Source organism: Hydra vulgaris, chromosome 04 (genome assembly GCF_038396675.1).
Source record: "Hydra vulgaris chromosome 04, alternate assembly HydraT2T_AEP".
Classification (NCBI taxonomy): domain Eukaryota; kingdom Metazoa; phylum Cnidaria; class Hydrozoa; order Anthoathecata; family Hydridae; genus Hydra; species Hydra vulgaris.
Genome location: NC_088923.1, coordinates 45617425 through 45639345, shown reverse-complemented (window position 1 = coordinate 45639345; position 21921 = coordinate 45617425). Strand labels below are relative to the sequence as shown.

The window sequence follows — 21921 nt, the reverse complement described above, 5'->3', positions numbered from 1 at the left end:
TAAAATCTTTAAGATTGTTGAATCCTTCCTTTCCAATCTTAGTATAAAAGTTATCCTCGATGGACAGCACTCTTCTTCATATCCTGTAACTTCAGGGCTCCTCAAGGTTCAATCCTTGGCCCTATACTCTTTTTAATTTAGATTAACTATCTTCCAAATATTCTCACATCTAAGGTGGCATTGTTTGCTGATGATACTACCATTTGTTCTTGTCATGAATAAACTCTCTGATTGCTTGGAGGGGGCATTTGAGCTTGAAAAGGATCTTACTTCTACAGCATGGGGCTCTCAGTGACTGGTGAACTTAATTAAGATAAAATTCAATTTTGTTAAGCCAATCATTATCGCAATAATTTAGATCTTCCTATATTTATGAATGATAATGTAATCGATGAGTCATCTACCCTTCATCTTCTAGGTTTATCTCTACTTCCAATCTTTCTTGGAAACCATATATCAAATCCGTTGCAAAATTAGCATCTGCTAAGGTTGCGTCTCCTTATCGAGCTAGACACTTTCTTACTCTATGCTCTATCTCTATAAATCTCAAATATGGCCTTGTATGGAATACTCTTGCCATATCTGGGGTGGGTCTTCTAATGATGCCCTTTATCTTTTAAAAAAGGTGCAAAAACGCATTGTAAACATAGGTGGACCTGCTCTTGCAACCTCTAACCATTATCATATCATCGTAATGTTGCTTCTCTTTCTCTTTTCTACAGATACTATAATGGGCACTGCTCTTAAGAGTTAGCATCTCTTGTGCCATCTACTAAAATTCATTCTCATGTTACTCATCATTCAATTAAGTCTCATCCTTTTTCTGTGACTGTTCTTAAGTGCTCCAAAAACTCTTATTTGTCTAGTTTTTTTCCCTGAACATCAGTTCTTTGGAATTCTCTTCCTTCATCTTGCTTTCCTGATTCGTATAATTTGCAATCTTTTAAGTTGTCTGTCAATGGTTATCTTGCTGTCCAATCTTCATCTTTCTCTTCCAGTAACTTCCAATTTTACTTGTGGTTGCTTGCAGCCTTTTTGAAAGCAAAGATGTTTAAAAAAAAAAAAAAAGGTGAATAGGTTAACTGAATGGCTTTTAAGTAAATTGATTTTTCAAGAAACGAAAAGAAAACTAAAAACTAAAGCATAGTTGAGTCAATGATGCCAAAATAGGTTTAGCAAATGCAGTGCCATTATGTACATAAGTAACAAGCCAATACGTTTTGGGTGCAAGTGTTGGGCTTTATGTGGGAATGATGGATATCCGTGTAAGCTACAAATTTAAACTGGAAAAGATTATTTTAGAAGATCAAAGACACCCTTAGATCAGCAAGTTGTTTAAGATATGCTAAAAGTAGTGCAGCCAAAGTCTTTTTCAAATTTTTACAATACATATTTTAACAATTTTTTCATAAATGGAACGTTTGTGAGATTACTTTCAGAGTAAAGTTTCATTTCTACTGTAACTGTCTGCAAAAATAGAATAGGTGGTACTTTAAAAGTCAGTTTCAAATGCCATAGAGATACAAGATAATCATAGGCTTCACTATATCAGAAACTTAATATTTTAAAAATTACTAGATAATTTTAGTTTTATTGTTTGTTTATCCATATACACATTAGCTATAAACTAAAGTTTGTATTTGTAATAGTTCTTAGTTTCACTGTTTTTTATCTTTATAGTGATTTTTATAGCGATTAATGTTTGTAAAAGAATAATTTTAGTTAAGTATTTGTTTAGTAAAAAACATTTTAAGCATCCAGTATATTATTTCCTGAAAATCCTAAAGATCAAACAAAATTATTTTTGATCATTCTTATGTTCCCATATGGGAATGCTACTGTATTTTAAGTTTTTTATGATTTTTTTTAAATCCAGGATTTACTTATATATGTCATAATTAGTGTTCAAATTTAGGGTCAGACTGTGAAATTAATTATCTAGATATATAAACACCTTTGTTAGTAAATCAGTTTAATTTGAATAACAAAAATAATGTAATAAGCTCAAAATAATATTTTAATTGTCTATTTAATGTAACTAATTATAAATTTAGATATTTTATTTAAATTTATCAAATTGATTAATCAGCTACTTACTAAAAACTGTTCTGTAACATACTTTTTTTTTTACTAACATATTTCTTTTTTCTGTAACATCTTTTTTTTTTTATCTAGTTTTATTTAGTTTTTTGTATTTTTTTTTATCTATTTATATTTAGTTTTTTGTATTTTTATTTAGAACAGTAAAATTAGTTCTGTTATTATTTTACTGTTACCATTATTATGTTTTATATTTCTATACTATGCACTGTTCTTTTTAAACCCAAAATTATAAAGATTAAATATAATGTATGCTTTGAATAAAATCTTATTTTATTGCAAATTTAGTTTTTATCTTTTTTTTTTTGCATTTTGCAAATTGCCATTATTTGATAGAAGTGCTGACCTTGATTGTGTTTTCTAATGTACCTTTTATGTACAAAGTGGGAAAAGAATTACATTTAAAAAAAGACATAAGTTTTCTATCAATAAAACTGAGTACTATACAAAAAGATTAGTTTAAACGCCACATTTGAAATTTTCAGAATAATTCTAAAATGGCTGCAATAAAGAAATTAAAAATTATAATTTTATTTTCAATAATTGTTGACAAAAGAGACTAGAATAAGAGCCTTTGGTTATTACCTTGTTTGGGCACAACTAACAAAAAAGGAAAGTTGAAAGGAGACAAATAAGATATTAAGGTTAAAGAACGTTATGAGAACAGGAGGCTACTGTTTAACCTTAAAAGGTTATACAGGATTATTTTTATGTTTGTTGCATGATTTCAAATTAATTTTGATAATGTTTTTTGATAAATCAAGTTAAATATTTGGAATATCAAAATAAGGAAATATAAGGCAAAGTATACAGAGCAAACTAATTGAATTAACCAGGTTAACCTTTAAACTGCAGTTATTTAAAGTATTTCAATGTAAAATTTTAAATGTATTTTATATAACAAATGCCTTTTAATATATAAAGTACACGACTATTGTAGAATATATTTATTAAAATATTGAAAATGTTTGTAAAATGACCTTATTTGATAAAAATAGTTTTATTTTCTTATTTTTATTTTGTAAAATTTTGTTCAAAATTTTATATTAATACACAACTTAATATCAAAATAAAAAAAAAATGTTTTAAAAAATATATACTTTAAGAAAATTTTATAATTTCTATTTCTTTTTTTTATTTATTTAAAGTTTTTTTAAGTTTTTTTTAAATTAATTCATAAAATTTTAAAAGTTATTTCAAATTTATTTTTATTTTAACCTAATATTTTTAATTCATAGCTTTGAAAATAATATTTATTCTATGTATTGCTCATTTTTCTGTATAACCTTAATAAATTATTTAGTGGTGGTAACAAGCGGAAGCTATGCACAGCTATTGCCCTTGCAGGTGATCCGCCGCTAATATTCTTGGATGAGCCATCATCTGGAATGGATCCTGCAGCAAGACGAATGTTGTGGAATTCTTTGTTTCATGTTTTAAAGTCTGGGAAGTCAATTGTTATTACTTCACATCTGTATGTTTTTTAATTAAATTAAACTTTGATTTATTTTACTGTGTATATTTTTTTAGTAAATGATTAATAGGGGGAATTTTTATTCTTAGGAAATTAATTGATTTTTAATTATAAAAGTTTATCTAGCAGTACATTTTGTTTTATCAATATTAAGTTAATTTAATCATTTCATCCTGTGGCAATTTAGATTGTGTTTTGTAAATTTTTTATTAAATAATATTTTTAGAAAATGTAAATTTTTAGTAAAGGATTAATAAGTTTTTATCCTTTTTTAAACAAAAAGTATAACTTTAATAAAGGTGACTATATAAATTTTGGTAAAAAGGTTATGGAAGCTAACTGAAAGCAATTGTTTGAAAATAAAAACACTAATGAGTGCTATGGATTTTTCTGCAATAAATATGATAAACTCAGCAAGCAATTTATTCCGTTAAAAAAAGTCCATACCACTCGTAATGTGGATGAATAAGGAAGTACTAGCTATGATAAAAAAAAAACAACTGGATAATTATTTATCTGCGACTAACTGGCAATTAGCGACACTGATTCATGAATAAAGGAAGCTAAGAAGCCAAGTGCAGACAGAATGTAAACGTCGTGTTTGAAATATTTGAATCACAACTTGCATCAGATAAAAATAATCCTAAAAGGGTGTATGCTTATGCTAAGGCGCAACAAAATGTTCATGTATCTATTAGTGCTATATCTGATGCAAAAGGTGAAACGTTAACAGAGGGAATACATATCGCAAACAGACTTAACGAACACTTTAAATCAGTTTTTGTTGAAACTGAATTCATGTTTTTGAGAGAAGGCATTATCAAGAGGACTTAAGCGATATAATTATTAATTTTGAAGCGACGCTAGCTTATTTGAAAAGTTTGAACCTGAATAAATCTATTGGTGCTGATAACATTAGTCCAAAAGTGCTTAAAAAGTGCGCAGCTAAAATGACCCTCTTACTTTACTTTACAATAAAGTACTGTTCAAAGGCTCAACACCTACAGCTTGGAAACAGTCACACATCACACCGTTGTTTAAAAAAGGAAGTTGTCTTGATGCGGCTAACTACAGACCGTGTCTGTAGTTAGCCGTAAAGTAATGAAAAAGACAATCAGGAAACAGATAACTAAATATCTTTAAAAAACGAGCTGTATCTCACATAATCAACATGGATTTATGTCCTTAAAAGGATGCACATCAAACTTATTGGAGAGTATCGACTACATCATGAAAGTGTTAAGTAAAAGAAATTCTGTTGATATTGCATTTTTGGACTTTGCAAAAGCGTTTGATAAAGTTTCTCACCATTGACAACTTCATAAATTGATAGCATATGGGATTAATGGCAATGTTCTTAAATGGATTGAATAATTTTTGATTAGTAGAAAACAGCGAACTGTTTTAGGTGAACACTCTAGTGACTGAACTGATGTTCTAAGCGGAGTTCCTCAAGGGTCTGTACTTGGTCCAACATTATTTATCATTTATATAAATGACTTAAAAGACAAAATAAAATCAGTTCATAAAATCTATGTTGACGACACTAAACTGTTACAAGAAATAAGACCTGAGTTTCACGATGCTGATCACCTGATCGTACAAAACGATTTAAATATTGCACAGAATGGTCAAAGGAATGGCAAATGGAATTAAATGTCCCAAAATGTAAAGATATGCACCTTGGTTATGGAAATAGTAATCATGAATATGTAATGAATGATGGAAATACATCACTTACTCTTGAGGCAAAGAATATTCAGAGAGACCTGGGTATCTTTATAACTAATGATCTAAAATGAAATCAACACATACAGGTTGCAACACATAAAGCAAATATGATACTTGGCCTATTAAAAAAACATTTAGATCAAGAGATATGAAGCTTTGGAGTCAATTATACACTACGTATGTTAGGCCGCATCTGGAATTCACTGTTCCAGTGTGGTGTCCTTACTTAAAAGGTGACATCAAAGAAATTGAAAAAATTTAGCACAAAGCAACAAAAGTACCTCATGATTTAATAGGATTACCTTATGCTGAAAGGTGTTGACAGCTCAATTTTGCTACTTTGGAAACTCACAGGAGATGTGGCAACTTGATCCAACAGTTTAAGCTAGAAAACGGTTTTGAGATTATTAATTGGCATAATCCACCAATTCGCAGATCATCTTCCAATGTCCTAATTCGTGAATTCACATATAATAATGCTCGTCATAATTTTTTTACAAATCGTATTGTCAATGATTGGAATAACTTGCCGTCAGCATGCAAAAAGCCTCAGTCAGTTAAGGCATTTAAAAATAGAGTTGGCAAGTATTTTTTTTCTGCAGCTGCAAACAGTACATCTTTTACTGAAGATGGGCTGCACTAATTAATTATTTTGTGCTTTAGCAGCTACAAAAATGGACTTTTTAGATACTATTTGTCATAGATGTAAACTTTAATTTAATGAAAGCAATTTTTTTTCTCTTTTTCTCAATTTTGATATCAACTTACTTGCTATGAAGTAACAAATGCTTTTTTTATGTTTATATTTCACAAACCATAAATTTTTATAATTTGTTGGTTTTGTTTGTTTGTTTTTTAATTATTTGTCATATTATCTAAAAAGAATTATTTAATTATATTACTATTACTATAACTATCACTACTATTATTACTATTAAAAGATTAATTAAATAACATTATCATTAATTATTATGTTACCTTTTAATTAACAATTACAACTTATTATAGTTAATTTAGTTATTTTGATCTGTGTTTTCATTGAAATTTTCAGTTCTCAATCAATATTTTTCATATTTTCTTATAATTTATTGTATACATCATTGTTAAGGCTTTTGGTACCATGATTCCCAATTGTAACAGTTTGTCTTGAAGTACATTTTAATCAATATTAAGTAGATTTAGGCATTTCATTCTGTAGCAATAAAGGTTTTGTTTTGTGAATTCGTTTAGAAGGCAAGTAATGTTAAAATTTAAAAATTAATCATAAATGAAAATATTGTGCAGTTAGGAAATTGGAACAGATTACTAAAGTATGTGACACATATAGATATACTTGGCAAAAATATATTCATCATTAAAGTTATTAAAGAGTCAATTTTGGTTGTATGAATGTATGCAATGGCTTATATTTATTTTTTTGGATCAATGGCATTTCATAATGGGTATATGTCTGAATATAGTGTAGTCTTAACTTTTATTTTAAGACTCAACCATGGTTGTTTTAAGACCTACATGAAACAATACTATAAAATACTATACAATACAATAAAAGTATTTTTCGTTGTTTACCAGTTAAATCATATTCTGGCACAATTTTTTTGTATACGATTCTCATTTAATGTTATTCATTTAAGTGTATATTTGTTTGTATAATTCAGTATATATTTGTTTGTGTATATATCTATACCTCAGAGGTATAGGACATCATCTCCATTTTGTTAATTTTACAGTATATACAACATTGTGTCCAGATAATATTGTATACCTCTGAATGGAACATAGATTTATATTCTTCACGGCTGCTATTGATATTACGCTGATTTAGAGATAATGTTATATATACCTCTAGATAGAAGATTTTGATACACAACTTTTGTATTAATAATATCATTTTGAGGAAAAATGGAGATAATGTCCTATACCGCCAAGATATATATGGGTCATTCCATGCCCAGTGGAGCAAATTTTTATGAGGTTCTTTATGGACCATCTCAGATTTTATTGAAACTTTTTGATTTTGTATATATATATGAGAAAAGCATGTTTTGAAAATTTTAGATCAATATCTAATATGGTTCTTAAGAAATCGCCATTTAAGTAGTATGCTATTTGGCATGAAATTTCCCTCTACAAGAAAAAAGTTTTTTTCATCATTTTTAACAGCTAATAACTTTTGAACAAATATTTAAAAAAAAAAATTAGTTAATTAAAGAGCTGCATTCAAAAGTTATAGGTCATCAAAATGAGTTGGATCAAGATTTTTTTTAAATTGATCTGCGATGCAAAGTATCTGTTACCCAAAATGGTACCTTTTTTTTTCATAAAGTTTTTATACGCATCAATCAAAGTGTGTTAATTAATAAAAACCAAAAAAGTTAATGGAGACTTGTTTATAATCCCAAAAGATAGTCTCTAAAGGTCAGGTAAATTCACCATGAAATTATTACTTTTTAAAAGTTAAGTTATTGTTTCATTTAATTTTAAAAATCTAAAAAATACTAATAAAACCAAATAAATTGTTGTATTTAAGAACTAATTAATAATGAGTAGTATGCTTGAGCTTTCTTCTTGCTGTATTGGTAAAGCATTAAATGAACAGTGCTATCTTATCAAGTTTAACAAGACTAAAAAAAGTAAATGTTACCAAGAACTGTCTAGACTAAACCAAGAGCTTCTTTCTTTGAGAAGCAAAGTAAATCCCATAGATTTTATTTGTAACTATCACGAGAAAGTTTACTTGTTGAGGTATGAGAATGAAAATCAAAGGTATTGTTGTAATCCTTTTAACAAGCACACAACAAAAGTGAAAAGTAAGTTTCAATATTTAAACTAATACTTTAATTTAATACAAATACCTTAATAATAATAAATAAATGTGAAAAATATTTAATAATTATTATCTTTACTTTGTAGATTCTCTTAGAGTTATCAGTCTTTCTTATGCCAAAGATTTTGATTTAATACCTGGTCAAAAAATTTGCCCTAGTTGCAGAAAAACTCTGCATTGCAAACATCACAATCAAAAAGAAAATGAACTCCAAGAAAAAGAAATTTATGTTGACAACCTTACATTAAAAGAAAATTTTAATTTAAGTTTTGCAAGTTTTGGATGCTCACCTCTTAAATTTGTTTCAAAAAAAGATAGAGTTGCATGTGGAAAGCATAAAATTAATAATGTAAGAGTGCTTACACAAAATGCTGCTACCAATGTGCTAGGTTTAGAAATAGCTGTACTTGGTGAAAATGAATCACTTTCAAAAAAATGTTTGAAAAAAAACAACAAAGATTTAGACAATATTATGATTCAAATTAAGTCAAAATTTGACAAAACATTAAAATCCATAAAAATAACGGGTGATGCGGAAGTTATCGGACAAAATAAAAACGTCAATAACTTATTTATAAATAAAAAAACAAACTACTATTATATTTTTTTAAAATAAAGCATTTATCTTTTAATAAAAATATATTATTTTTTATATGAAAAAACACCACCATCTGCAATTGATCTCAATTTTGCTCTGACGCCTTTCATATGCGACTGTAAAAAGTTTAAATCAATTTCTTGTAGTTTTAGTTTAATACGATGTCCCCAAATGTCCCCAAAAATTTTCAATTGGTCGTGCTTGAGGCACATTTGGGGGATTGGGTTCTTTATCAATGTAATAGACATATTGGTCCATCCAATTTAGAGAATCTTTAGAATAATGAGAGCTTGCTAAATCTGGCCAAAATAAATAGTTAAAGTCTCCATGATACTTGTGAATAAATGGAAGAAGTCATTTTTCTAAACATTCATTAATATAGATAGAATGAAATTTTTTGGAAATTTCTCTTTTCCTATAAAATGAACACTTTCTGGACATGTCTTTTTGTTGTTTGTGTAGTATCCAGAATTTCCAGGCATGTTGTCCCCTGCAAAACAAAAGTATTTTTCGTCATCAATGACTAGAAGCGATTTTGTGTTATAGAGTTGGTTAACTAGTTTCCTGCTTCTTTTCTTTGCCTTTATTTGTTGTTCTATAGTGTATTTTGGAGTCTTTTCACATTTTCTATATTTAATATTCATTTTTTTTAACTGTCGACCAATTGTTGATTGATTTACACCGAATTTAATACCTATTTTTCTCTGACTGACCCCCTTTCAATTGTTGACAAGTCTCATTAATTCGGCTTTCTTTTCTCTAGTCCAGGATGTCGGACAACCAGGGTGTTTTCTATCAGAAAACGATTGAACAGTTTCAAGTCTTTTTAGGTTATCATATGTTGCACTTCGAGCAAATCCTTCCTTTTCAAAATGATTTACTATTTTTTTTTTTTTTTATATTAGGTTTATTTACAAAAAACCTTTTTTAGTCGCTTTCAAAAAGATTCTCGTTCAGCTGCATTTAATCTCATTTTAAATAATTGTGTTTCAAATAATAAAGATTATAGAACGTTTATGCCTACGCATAAAACCACAAAAACTAATTATTATGCTCAAATAATGAAATTAGGATTTGTCTGATAACTTCTGCATCACCTGTTATGTGCAAAAGTTATATGTTTGTTCAATATGAGTTCATCTTTTTTTTTTTTTTTTTTAAATAGTTTTATTTCGAAAAGAGTTATATTTAAAAAAAATTTTTTTTTTTTTTAAAATCATTTTTCCCTTTTTTCTCAAATTTATTTATAACAAGCAAGCAAGGTCATTAGGTCAAAATTCTTTCCAAGATTATAATGTTATTGAGTTTTGAAATCTATTATTTATTTATAAGGTTTTATTAGGTAATACATGTTTATGGCTATTTAATATTATCTAAGACCTGAAATTTGAATAGGAAAGCTAAGTCTTAGTATAGGTAAGTTATGATTAGCATGTGGAAAAGGAACAAGTTATTTAAAAAATATATTAAATTAGAAATATATTTATACTTTTAATATATATATATATATATTAAACATAAACATAAAGTTAAGGCTTTTGTTAAAGGAATTAAAAATAAGCACTACAGTGTTATGCAAAGAAAACTCTAAACAAGTCCTGAAGGAACATCCATAAACTTCGTACGCTCGGTAGGGAAGAGAGGGTCCGCAAATGGCATATATGAGATGGGAGGGCAGTGGGTCAATTACAAAAGTAAGGAGACACTAAATTAAAAAAAGTATTAAAAAATCTTAGGTAGGTAGGTTAAAAGTGTAGGTACTTTTAGGGAGGGGAAGGGTACTCAAAAAAGCGTATGGTAAAATATGGGGTAGGGGGGAGGTCGAAATAATAGCGTATGTACGTTGTAAATGATCCCTAATATGCCTAACCAAATCATTTATTGAAAATTGGGGGGGGGGGGATGTTAAAATCAAAAGGGCTTGGTCAATATGAATAACAGCCATCAACTCTAAAATTTAATGATAAAAAAAATGATTTGTTTTATTCTCATAAAGTGGGTCTGGTAATAATTGCATTAAGTAAAATTCAGCAATGCTTCTTTAAAGTCTATAAGATTCATAAAGAATTGAATTCATAACCAATTAGGTGGTTAAAAAGATTTTTTTTTGTTAATATCTTTAAGCACTTTATTCATGTTTTGAGTTAGAGAACTTAAGTTTTAACAATTAGAGAAACTCAGTCATAGTGATGACACCCTAAGCAATAAACTATTTGGTTGCTTCATTTTTGCTAATCAACCTAAAGTTGTAACAAAGGGCTCCTTACATAGCCTCAAAAATTCATACCATAAGCACTAACAGAGAAACCTTTTGCAACACAGCGCTTTAAACACTCTGGTATTTTACAACTGTTGTAAGCCTTGGTATGTTCTCTGAGAACTACTTCAGAGTTACAGAAGCCTTACTACCAGCAGGCCTCAGAACCAAGTTTTAGATTTGTACTCTTGTTAGGGTAATTTTAATAAGAGTTCCATAGTCGTTACTAAGGAGGCACAATCAATAATCCATTAGTAGAGTCAAAAAGATCCACCATTTATTATCCATAGTAGAAAAGAACATAATGCAGTTTAACATCTGCACATCTGCTCCAGTCTCCATGTAAAGAAGAGGTGAGACTGATCAAAAGAAATTTTCTTTTTACTCCTAAAGTCTTTGCTAGGAACCTTTTTTTTTAACATATCAATAGCTGGATTCAGTTAACATCTGCCCTAGATGAGTATTTGTATTTAAATATCATCTCTAATCTTTAGTTAAACCCCTTGGTTAACTAAAGAATAATAGTAATTAAAAGTCTATGGTCACACTGGCTATAGAAAAAAATACGTAAATAAAATTGTTGTTTTTATATATTTTGAATTTAAAACTTGAAAAGGTTAAAATTTTGAAAAAAGCAATTTGTAAACCATTATACCACTCAAAAATATCTGAATTTTGTTAACTTTTTTCTTTTATTCTCTCTAACTCTAACTTAAAACATCTCTTGCCTTGTCAAGCCTTGGGATTTTTTTTGAGCGGTTTAATGGTTTATAAATTGTTTTTTTCCAATACTTTAACCTTTCCAAGTGTTGAATTCAAATTATATAAAAACAACAATTTTGTTTATATATATATATATTTTTTTTTTCTATAGCCAGTTTGACCACAGATTTTCAATTGCTATTAATGCTGGTTATTAAGTTTTAAATCAAACAACTAAATATGATTACTTTGATTAGAAATCTACTTATTTAATGCTATATCATTTACATCATTTTTATTAAAAGTTTGACCTTTTTTAAATGTTTGACTGTTGAAAAGAGCATCATCTTCGAATTCCTAAAATTTAAAAACAGAGATTAATGTACTTTAAATACAATTGACAAAGGAATTAAATTTGTTATTATTAAAATGAATTAAATCTGACTTTAAAAATTACTTTACTAATTTAGAAATAACATAAGGTTTATCTATTACTACAGAGTTTTAATTCATCAAATTATTATTTAATATAAAAGTTTTAGATCTTATAACTGATTAAGCAGATATTAACAGATTATTATAAAGATTTAATAATACCCAATTGCCTGGTCAAAAATATAAAAGCAAATATTATAAGGCCATGCATAATAAATCTTCTTTAAAAAGCTCTGAGTCAAACATGCACGAATGAGTAACAGCAGCATTAAATTGAATATTAATTATAAGCGATACACACACACACACACACACACACACACACACACACACACACACACACACACACACACACACACACAGATATATATATATATATATATATATATATATATATATATATATATATATATATATATATATACAGTATGTAAGTATATACTATATATATGTGTATATATGCATATAGAATGATATATATATATATCTTTATATATATATGTATATATTATCTCACTCTCATATGTAATTATTTATAAAAGTGACTTTTTAACCAGTATTTTCCTAGTGACATTAAAATAATATTATTATTTGAGTTATATTAAATTTAAATTAACCATAAGAAATAATATAATATATTAAGAAAAATTTATCAATTTTATGCTTTAGTCGTTAAGTTCAAATTTTGGTTTTTAAATTACAATTTTTATCATTATGCAACACTTAAGAAACAGGTTTTAATTAGGTTTTAATATTGTTTAAAAAACATGTTTAAATCTTTTTATGTCTTTATTAAAGCTTAAATTAGGTGTCATTTTTTGATCATTTTTACAACCTTTTATTTTACTTAACATGTTCTTTGTCCATTGTCACGGAATCTTGGAATTGATTTTTTACTGCCTTACAGACTAGATAGATCTCTGGAAAAGAAACCTTTTAGAAGAAACCTGATAGCACATGTTAAAACTGTTTTCAGCTTGCGCTATTTAATATTTCACAAATTATGAACCATTTTTATGTCTGCAAAGTTTATTTACAGTTTTCTCTGTTAGATGGCACTACTAGTTATACTGAAAAATGATTTGCATATTAACTTAACATTACATAATATGACAAAATATCTGAGATATGCACAAAATATGATAAATGTTTATATGATAAATGCTTACTTACATGAAATGGTTATTTAAAAAAATTATTCTCCATTAGGTAGTTTTTCAAATAAGAAAGTATTAATTACTTAAAATTTATCCCAACCTTTTTCTATATTCAATTATCCTTATCAATGTACATTATTCAATTTTAAATTATGTTATATTTGTTAATTTTTTTTTTTTTTTTCTGATTTACTTCCATCAAAGCTTTAAGCAATCACTATTAAGTTGGGAATTACTAGAAAACAAAGAATAGAGTTAAAGAGTGAGAAAACGGTTGACAGAAGACTTGAAAAGTTATAGGTTGTAATAGTCAGGAAAACATGAAAATGGGAGAGAGTTCTAAAGAGTTGAAGTGTGGAGAAAAAACTAGATAAGTAAAAGTTTTTAGATCATGCAGGCACAGATTCAGTAAAAGGATGAGACTTTTCTGAATAATTCTAATAATTTGCTGAATAGAGTCAAGCAAGAATGAGTTTTGGTTTGCAGTTAACATTTGCACAAGATGAGTATTTTTTGAAGATACCATATCTAGCTTTACTTAACGAAGAGCCCCAAGGCAGGAAATTTTTTGGAGCCAGAGTTTATTTCTCCTAGTCTTTGCTTTAAAAAAGCAAACCCTACAAGAAATCAGGGCATGGTACAGGTAGTACTGGGCTACATGATACCAGTAGAAGTGTAATAATGATGATCCTGAACCTGACCTGACCTCGAGTAGTTATAAGAAGTTACATCCTGTAAGCAGTACTTTAAAATATTGATGGTGATATTTTGAAAATGCATTAGAAAAAACATTTTATCTATTTTAATATTAGAGATTAAGGTGAGTGTACAATTTATAATTAGAGTCACAAGTTGGTACACATATATATACAAATATGCATATAAATCTATATATATATATATATATATATATATATATATATATATATATATATATATATATATATATATATATATATATATATATATATATATATACTTAGGTTGTTAGAGAAGTTCATAGAACTTCATCTATAAAGATACAATGAGACAGGAAATAATTAAATGTTTATATATCATTTTAAATTGTGTTTAATTATGAACATTTTAAGTATTTGTTGAAATATTTTGAATGTTTACTAAAAAGTTATTTTAATTTTATTATATACGTTTAAAAGAAAAAATTAAAAAATGGAAAAGTTTGAATATTAATAAAATTGGAGTTTCAGCACAAGCCATAACCGATGAATTGGTTTTAGTTCATGGTGACCAAGCTCCAAAATATATTACAGTTGCCAAGTTGGCTATTTTATTTAAAGATGGTAGAGAGAGTCTCGAAGATAATGCTCGCTCATGGCACACTCAAACCAGGTATACAGCTGAGAATATTGAACTTGTGCAAGCCATTATTGAAGAAAATCTGCATGCAACACATGATATAACTGAAGCAATGACATCGATTAATTGCTTTTCAATCAACAAAATCATTCACAACGCACTTAAAAAAAGAAAATTGACATCACGTGGGATACCCCACAAGATAACCTATCAAAATCGCAAGAATAGAGTTGAGGCATGTAAGAAAAATTTATCCCTTCTCAGAAATGGCCAACGGAGACTATGTGATATTATTACAGGGGATGAGTCGTGGTTTTATTTGAGACAAGTTGGACACAAGTTGGCTAACGTTAGTTGGGTTGGTGAAGGTGAAAGTCCAAGAACTATAGTAATATCCAACAGGTTTCAGCCAAAAAACATGTTCTACATCTTCTTCAAAACAACAGGTGTTGTTCATTTGGGTTATGTTGAAAAAGGAGACACCATTACTAGCAAATATTATATAAAAAATTGTTTGAAACCTCTTATATGCAAAATAAATAAGCAAAACAGGCACTCAAAATTTCAAATTTCTCCATAATAATGCTCGACCCCATGTGACTCAAACCGTCACAAATTGTCTAAACCAAGCTGGAATTACAATAATTCGCCACCCACCAAACTTAGTTCCATCCGATTATTGGCTATTTGACTTGATAAAAAAAAATCTTGATGACGATACTAACGTAGAAAGTCAAAAAACTTGCATAACAAAGCTACTTCAAAGTATACCCAAAAAAGAGTATAAAAAAACGTTTGACAAATGGCTTGAAAGGATACAACTTTGCATAGATAATAATGGAGATTATTTTGAACATTTAATAAAATAAAATTAAAAAAAAGCTTTTTTTTTTTATAGGGTAGTTATACGAACTTTCCTAACGGCCTAAGTATATATATATATATATATATATATATATATATATATATATATATATATATATATATATATATATATATATGTATATATATATATATATATGTATATATGTATATATATGTATATATATTTATATATATGTATATATATATATGTATATCATCATCATCATAAATAAGTTCAATCCAAAAAGCCCACAGGCAGAGCTTTAATTTTATATAAAATAGGTCTACAAATCATTTTTCCATACTGTATTTCAAACTGTGGCTTTAAAGATTATGACCTTCTAAAAGCATGTTAATTTACAAGTTTTAGTATGCAAGACAATGTATCATTTAAAGAGTGGGATTTTGGTATCCTGATAAACTTAACTTTGTTAAAGTTAAGTTTATCAGTTAAACTTAACTTTAACAAACTTAACTTTAACAAAGATAAAAAACAGAAACAACTGTGTTAAATAAAAACTTAAATAAATAAAATTAAAGTTGCTGACTAATAAAGTAAATTAATTATAAACTCTAATTACTAAATTTGTATTATGACATTTAAAATAAAAGTAAACAAATTAAATTTTTTTTAGAAAAATAATTTTAGACTTTTCGTTAGATTTTATTTGTAGCATTAAGTTTTGTCTTTGTATCAAAGTTTAATCACAATTTAATCACTTGGTAAATTTAAATTTTATACATGGCTGTTTAAAGTATTTTTTTTATTTGTTATTAAAATTAAATAGAAAATAGAAATGGAAGTTAAATGGTAAATAAAAAATTAGAGTTTATTAATTTTTAAATAATTTTGGTTATTGTTAGTTTGAACAATCATCTTCATTGTGCTGCTTTTTTTCAGATTGTTTTTTTCAACTGAAGTTTCATAATTTTTTTTCATATTAGTATGGAGGAATGTGAAGCATTGTGCACAAGATTAGCTATTATGGTTAATGGACAGTTTAAATGTATTGGTAGTCCACAACACTTAAAAAACAGATTTGGTGAAGGTTATACGCTTATTGCACGTGTTGGTAAGAATACTGTTTTTTTATTTATGTTGTTTTATTTATTTTTAGTTGTTTTAATTTTTTTTATTTCATTATAAAGTTCAATTACTTTTTCAACAGTGAAAGAAAAAAATTTATAAATTGAATTAATAAATAAGAAATTTAAAAATAATAATAATTAAAATTAAAATTGAATTAAAAAATTAAATGATGTAGATATAGATTAGATGTTTTTAAACTCAATTTTGACCTATTTTTATGCAGATTATTTTTTTATTTGTTTTTGTTCAATCAAAGTTCAAAAGAATTTGGCTAGTTATTAATTTGAATCAAAGTTCAAATTAATAACTAGCCAAATTCATTTCAGAGGCCTGGTCTCAAAATTAATTCGATGTAGGGAAAAAAGTAAAGATGGTTACTTTGTTATTTAAAAAAATCAACTAAACAATACTGTCGCTGCTACTATTAGTTCTTAATTCATCATGATTAAAAACCTAAATGATTAAAAAGATACTTTCGAGGAATTGCAAAAGAAAATGCAAATGTATTTACGCTTTTTAAAGCTAAAAGAAAAAAAGGAAGCCTGTTGTTAAATAGCAAACATGTATTTTTAATGAAGTATCTCTTAAAGTACCAAAAATTACAGCTGAATGGTCATCAAACTGAATGGTCATCAAAGCTTCTATCCACTTGTGCTCAATTCCAGTCATTTTTAATGCTAATCTGCTGCACTAATATAGTCTATAAAATAACTTCTGTTATATACCCGGCTGTTTCAAACCGAGCTTAACGGCTTCTTGTTATTTTTTGAAAATATTGACTTAAGGGGTGTTACTAAAACTTCTATAACTTTTAAAATATTAAAGATAATTTTGTTTTGTAAAAAGAATAAAAACACCAATAAAATGTTTCATCTTACGACATTTAATGCATTAGTAAAAAAACTTCTTTAAGTTTAAAAAAAACGCGACAAATGATGAAGTTGGCTGAATTCAAGTAATTTGATGTTACTTTTTATCACAAAAAAAATCAGAAAAATTTATTTCTGATAGTTATTCTCAAATATACCCATTGTTTGACCATTATAAAAACAAAAAAATCTTACTTAATTGTTTAAGAATAGCTAAAACAGACTTTATTGATGTCTGAAAGCAAACCGCACTTTTCGCAAAGTTATGAAAAATGTAGTTAAAAGGGGGATTAGCTGTTAAAAGAGTACATTTTTAAACCTAGGAGTTCTTGTTTTAGAAACTTATTTTCCTAAGCCAATAAATTCATTGCATTGCAAAATAAAGCCAGATTTTGATTTTGGAATATTTAGTCAAAACATTTAAAGCATTTATTTTTTTCTGTGCATACAGTTCTAATAATATGGTGTTAAGTTGTTAATAAATAAACACTCACCAAGTCTAATAAAATAATTCATGACCAAATTTGAGTTTAAGTTTTTGAATTAACCTCGCTTTTGGTAGTAGAATTATTTTATAGCACTTGAATCTATAGTCTCTTCTCTCAGTAAATATAGTGTTTGAATATACAAATAGCTAATTGAAATCTTTTGAAAATTTGTTTTTATTCCCATTAAAAACTGTTTTATAATCAGTTGGTTTACTGATAGGTTCTTTAAGTAGTAAACTATCTTTGTACATCCAATTGATATCAGATTCATACTCATGCTAAACCAGAAAAACAATTGCTCCACTCAAAATTTTGATAACATTTACAAATTATTAATTTATTGAACTAAATTTTTACACCATCTTGATATGAGATTTATATTCCATTCTTTAACCAGCAAGGAGGTATGTAGAGCAGAGGTACTGCAAAGATAGAACTAACTTCTGGTGATAAACATCGAATGGATATGTTATATATCTATAAAAAATGTTACATATAATGAAGGACAATACATTTTTTAAATTAAATACACAAACATACAAGATCATACCCAACCAACATACCAGTTGCTCTGATCAAAAGTTAATATATAAAAGCTAGATTTTTACATACATTTGATGCAAGACTAGTATTCCATTCTTTAACCTGAGCGAAGGTATTGCATAGGTATAAATAACTTCTGAAGATAGGAACAGAATGGGCACCTACCTAATATATAAAATCAATATATTAAAAAATAATATTTTAAACTAACATTACACAAATATTAGAACAGAATAAAATTATCTTATATATAAATTAAAGATCTCATATAATTTATCTTACTTGTAAATAGTTTTTTTTTTGTTGTTGTTTTTAATTTTTTAAATATTTTAACTAAATTTGATGACCACAAACAAGACAAAGACCTTGTCTATAAAATGAATTTTCGCCACGCTCAGAACACACAACACACTTTCTCACCTTAGAGGCTTGAAGCTTCCTATCAGCTTTGCTGTGCAATTCAAAGCGTTTTAAAACAAGATGCAGCTTCTGCTCCTGATTTCTTACTGAATGCAACTGTCTTAATTCCTTATTTACGCTATTATGCAAACACTCTCCCTCCTCTTCACTTAGCAACCCAATAGTTTTATGGAATTTTACAAATAGTGGCACATTAAAAATATGCATTTTTCGTGTGATACTTTCATTTGGAAAGCAAGCATGAAACTCAATAGCAAATAAATTTATATATTGATGAAGCTCAGTAATTAGCCTAATACTCATAGTCTCTAATTGAGAACTTAATGAGTTACAATGTGTGTTGAGAGCCCTATTTTTAGAATTTAAATCTGTAATTTCAGCTTCCAACTTAAATACTTGCATTTTAAATTTTTCTATTTGCTCCATATTTCTTTTATTTTCAGAAGTTAATTGATCAATTTGATTCAGTAGCTCCTGACTGTTATATAAAGTGAAAAAGTCATCTGCATCTGCTGATTTTTTTTTTTTTTTTGGGTTGGAGCTTGCGACAGTTGCATTTTAAAAAATTCTTCGTTTTTTATAGCTTTAAAATTTTTTTTATATTTCTTTTTTTGGCGTGTTAACTTTAGGCATATTATATCAAACTCGTCATTACTAGGCATATCAAAATCAATTGGCAAAAGAAAACTCATAAAACTAAATAATTCACCTCTTATTTTAAAGACTGTCATTAAAATGGAAATGACATTGTTACTGATCTTATCTGTCCTAATTAATCGCTTAACAAAAGGAAAGTTACACCTATCTTCCCAACCATTTTTCCATCCAATATGTTGTTTTAGAATTTCCCCCTCAGTTGAATACATTGTTATCAAAATAATATTGACTTATTAATAAATATAATAAAAACAAATAAAATAATATTAATAATAACAAATATATGCACTAGATAAAAGTGGATTTAACAACTTATCTGATATTAGTTTGATATTCTAAAGAGAAAAATTCCGCGTAATTTTGTTTACTTTTATACTTCGCCGAAACAGTTGTTTGATGAATATTCGTTAATAAATAGTTTGGGACGTAACGCATAAAGGTTACGTAATCGCAAAAAAGCGTCAACACAAATGTACGCTTAAAACTAACAAGATTGTACGCTTAAAACTAACAAGTTGTAAAACATGACATTTTTTGAAAACATATTTCATAACATAGCTGAAGGCACGTAAAATAATTTTTTTATTTTCATTTGCATAAAAGGTTGAAATTTCATTAACTTACGTCATCCATCAAAAAAGTTACGTTTTGCATTTAAAAACGATCAATTAAAAAATATAAATGCTTTAAAAACAGTCTTTTTGTAAAAAATTCTCTAGGATGACGCAGGAATCTGATAGAATGGACATTTAGGGTTAAGTGTTCCAAATTTCAAATATCAAGCACAAAGCTATGTTATGAAATCTTAGTTGGCCCAACTCATGTTTTCCGGAAAATATGCGAAAATTAGAAAAGTGGTTCTAAATTATTAAAAATATTTTGGCAATATTTATTTTTATACTAATTAATGTAAATATTTATTTAACAAAGAAAGATAGATCTTTTATATTTTTTTAATTGCAAGATGAAAGCATTTATATAAAAAAGTTACTATTAATTTAAAGTTTGTGAATTTTTATACTTTTTATGCGGAAATACTTTTTTTTTTGATAAACTCATGACGTCACGCTCGTTTTTATATTGAGTGAAACAGCCGTGTATAGTCTGTAAAATAATTTCTGTTATATAGTCTATAAAATAACTTTTGTTATATAGTCTGTAAAATAAATTATAGTCTATAAATTTTCTCTTATATAGTCTATAAACTAACTTTTGTTATATAGTCTTTAAAATAAGTTATATATTCTATAAATTTTCTCTTATATTATCTTAAAATTTCAGTACAATCTGAACAATGAATATTTTGTTATTAATGAAGCGATTTACTTATCAAATATTACAATTTTTTCAATTATGTATTTTTCAAGTAAATGTTCTTACTGCAGTACTATAATATATAATGTACTGGAGTATTTAACTTGTCTTCTAGACTCTTATCTGCCTTTTCACAGGTCTTGCCTAAGTGTGAATTTTATGAGGTGTTTGCGTAAGTAAGAGTGTTATAAGTACAAACCTGCATATGTAAAGCAGTTACAAAAACTTGACAAAGTGCGAATTGACATATAATGTGTGTGCAGTTTGTTCTAACTGTTTAGTTTGTTATGACTGTCCCTATTTATAAGTTGTTGTATGTATTTACTTTTTTCATGAGTCAGTAGTTTCATATATTCAATTTTAATTTAATTTGATCTAAAAAGGTATGAACAAAAAATAAAGATTTTAAAAATGATCAAAATTTTCCAAATGCATATTAAATGTGTATATATTGCTTAACAAATTACGTATAGATTGCATAACAAAAGTTAGGTTTATTTGATTTTTTTTTACGAAAGGTGGAGATCGTCCTGAAACAATGTCTTTAAAACTTTTTATTGAAACAAAGTTTCCTGGATCTCTACTTAAAGACGAGCATCAAGGTTATCTGCATTACCAACTAACGAATAAGAACATATCATGGGCATATTTGTTTGGAGTGATGGAGAGAGCTAAGGTTGAATTTGAGATAGAAGATTACTCTGTTAGTCAAACTACTTTAGAACAAATTTTTTTAAATTTTACACGATTTCAAAGATCAGCTGATGAATAATTTTTTTTTTTTTTAGTTGATTTTTTACATATTTTTTTTATATATATATATTTATTATTATATAGTGATTTAAAATAAAAATATTATATAATGATTTATGTTTAAATTTTTCATTCTTTTAATTTGTTTATTGTTTTTGTTTTACTTTTTAATTTTAAAGTCTGTTAAATGCTTCTTTATTTATTTTTTATTTTTTTGGTTTAATTGTTTATATATTTCTCAATAAAGTTTAGAAAATATGCTTTTAGTTATATATTTTTTATATTTTTTTTAATTTTGTTTTTTATAAAATTTATTTTAAAATTA

At 26.9% G+C, this 21921-nt stretch overlaps 1 protein-coding gene across 1 annotated transcript in view; it reads left to right on the top strand.

Moving 5' to 3' along the window:
- Nucleotides 1–21707, top strand: part of LOC100197302 (phospholipid-transporting ATPase ABCA3) — a 131277-nt gene extending 109570 nt beyond the window's left edge. The window contains exons 16-18 of the mRNA XM_065796441.1: nucleotides 3404–3574; nucleotides 16408–16535; nucleotides 21362–21707. Coding sequence (XP_065652513.1) covers nucleotides 3404–3574; nucleotides 16408–16535; nucleotides 21362–21615 — 553 coding nt within the window. The 3' untranslated portion in view covers nucleotides 21616–21707. The remainder of the gene's footprint in view (nucleotides 1–3403; nucleotides 3575–16407; nucleotides 16536–21361) is intronic.
- The last annotated feature ends 214 nt before the right edge of the window (nucleotides 21708–21921 follow it).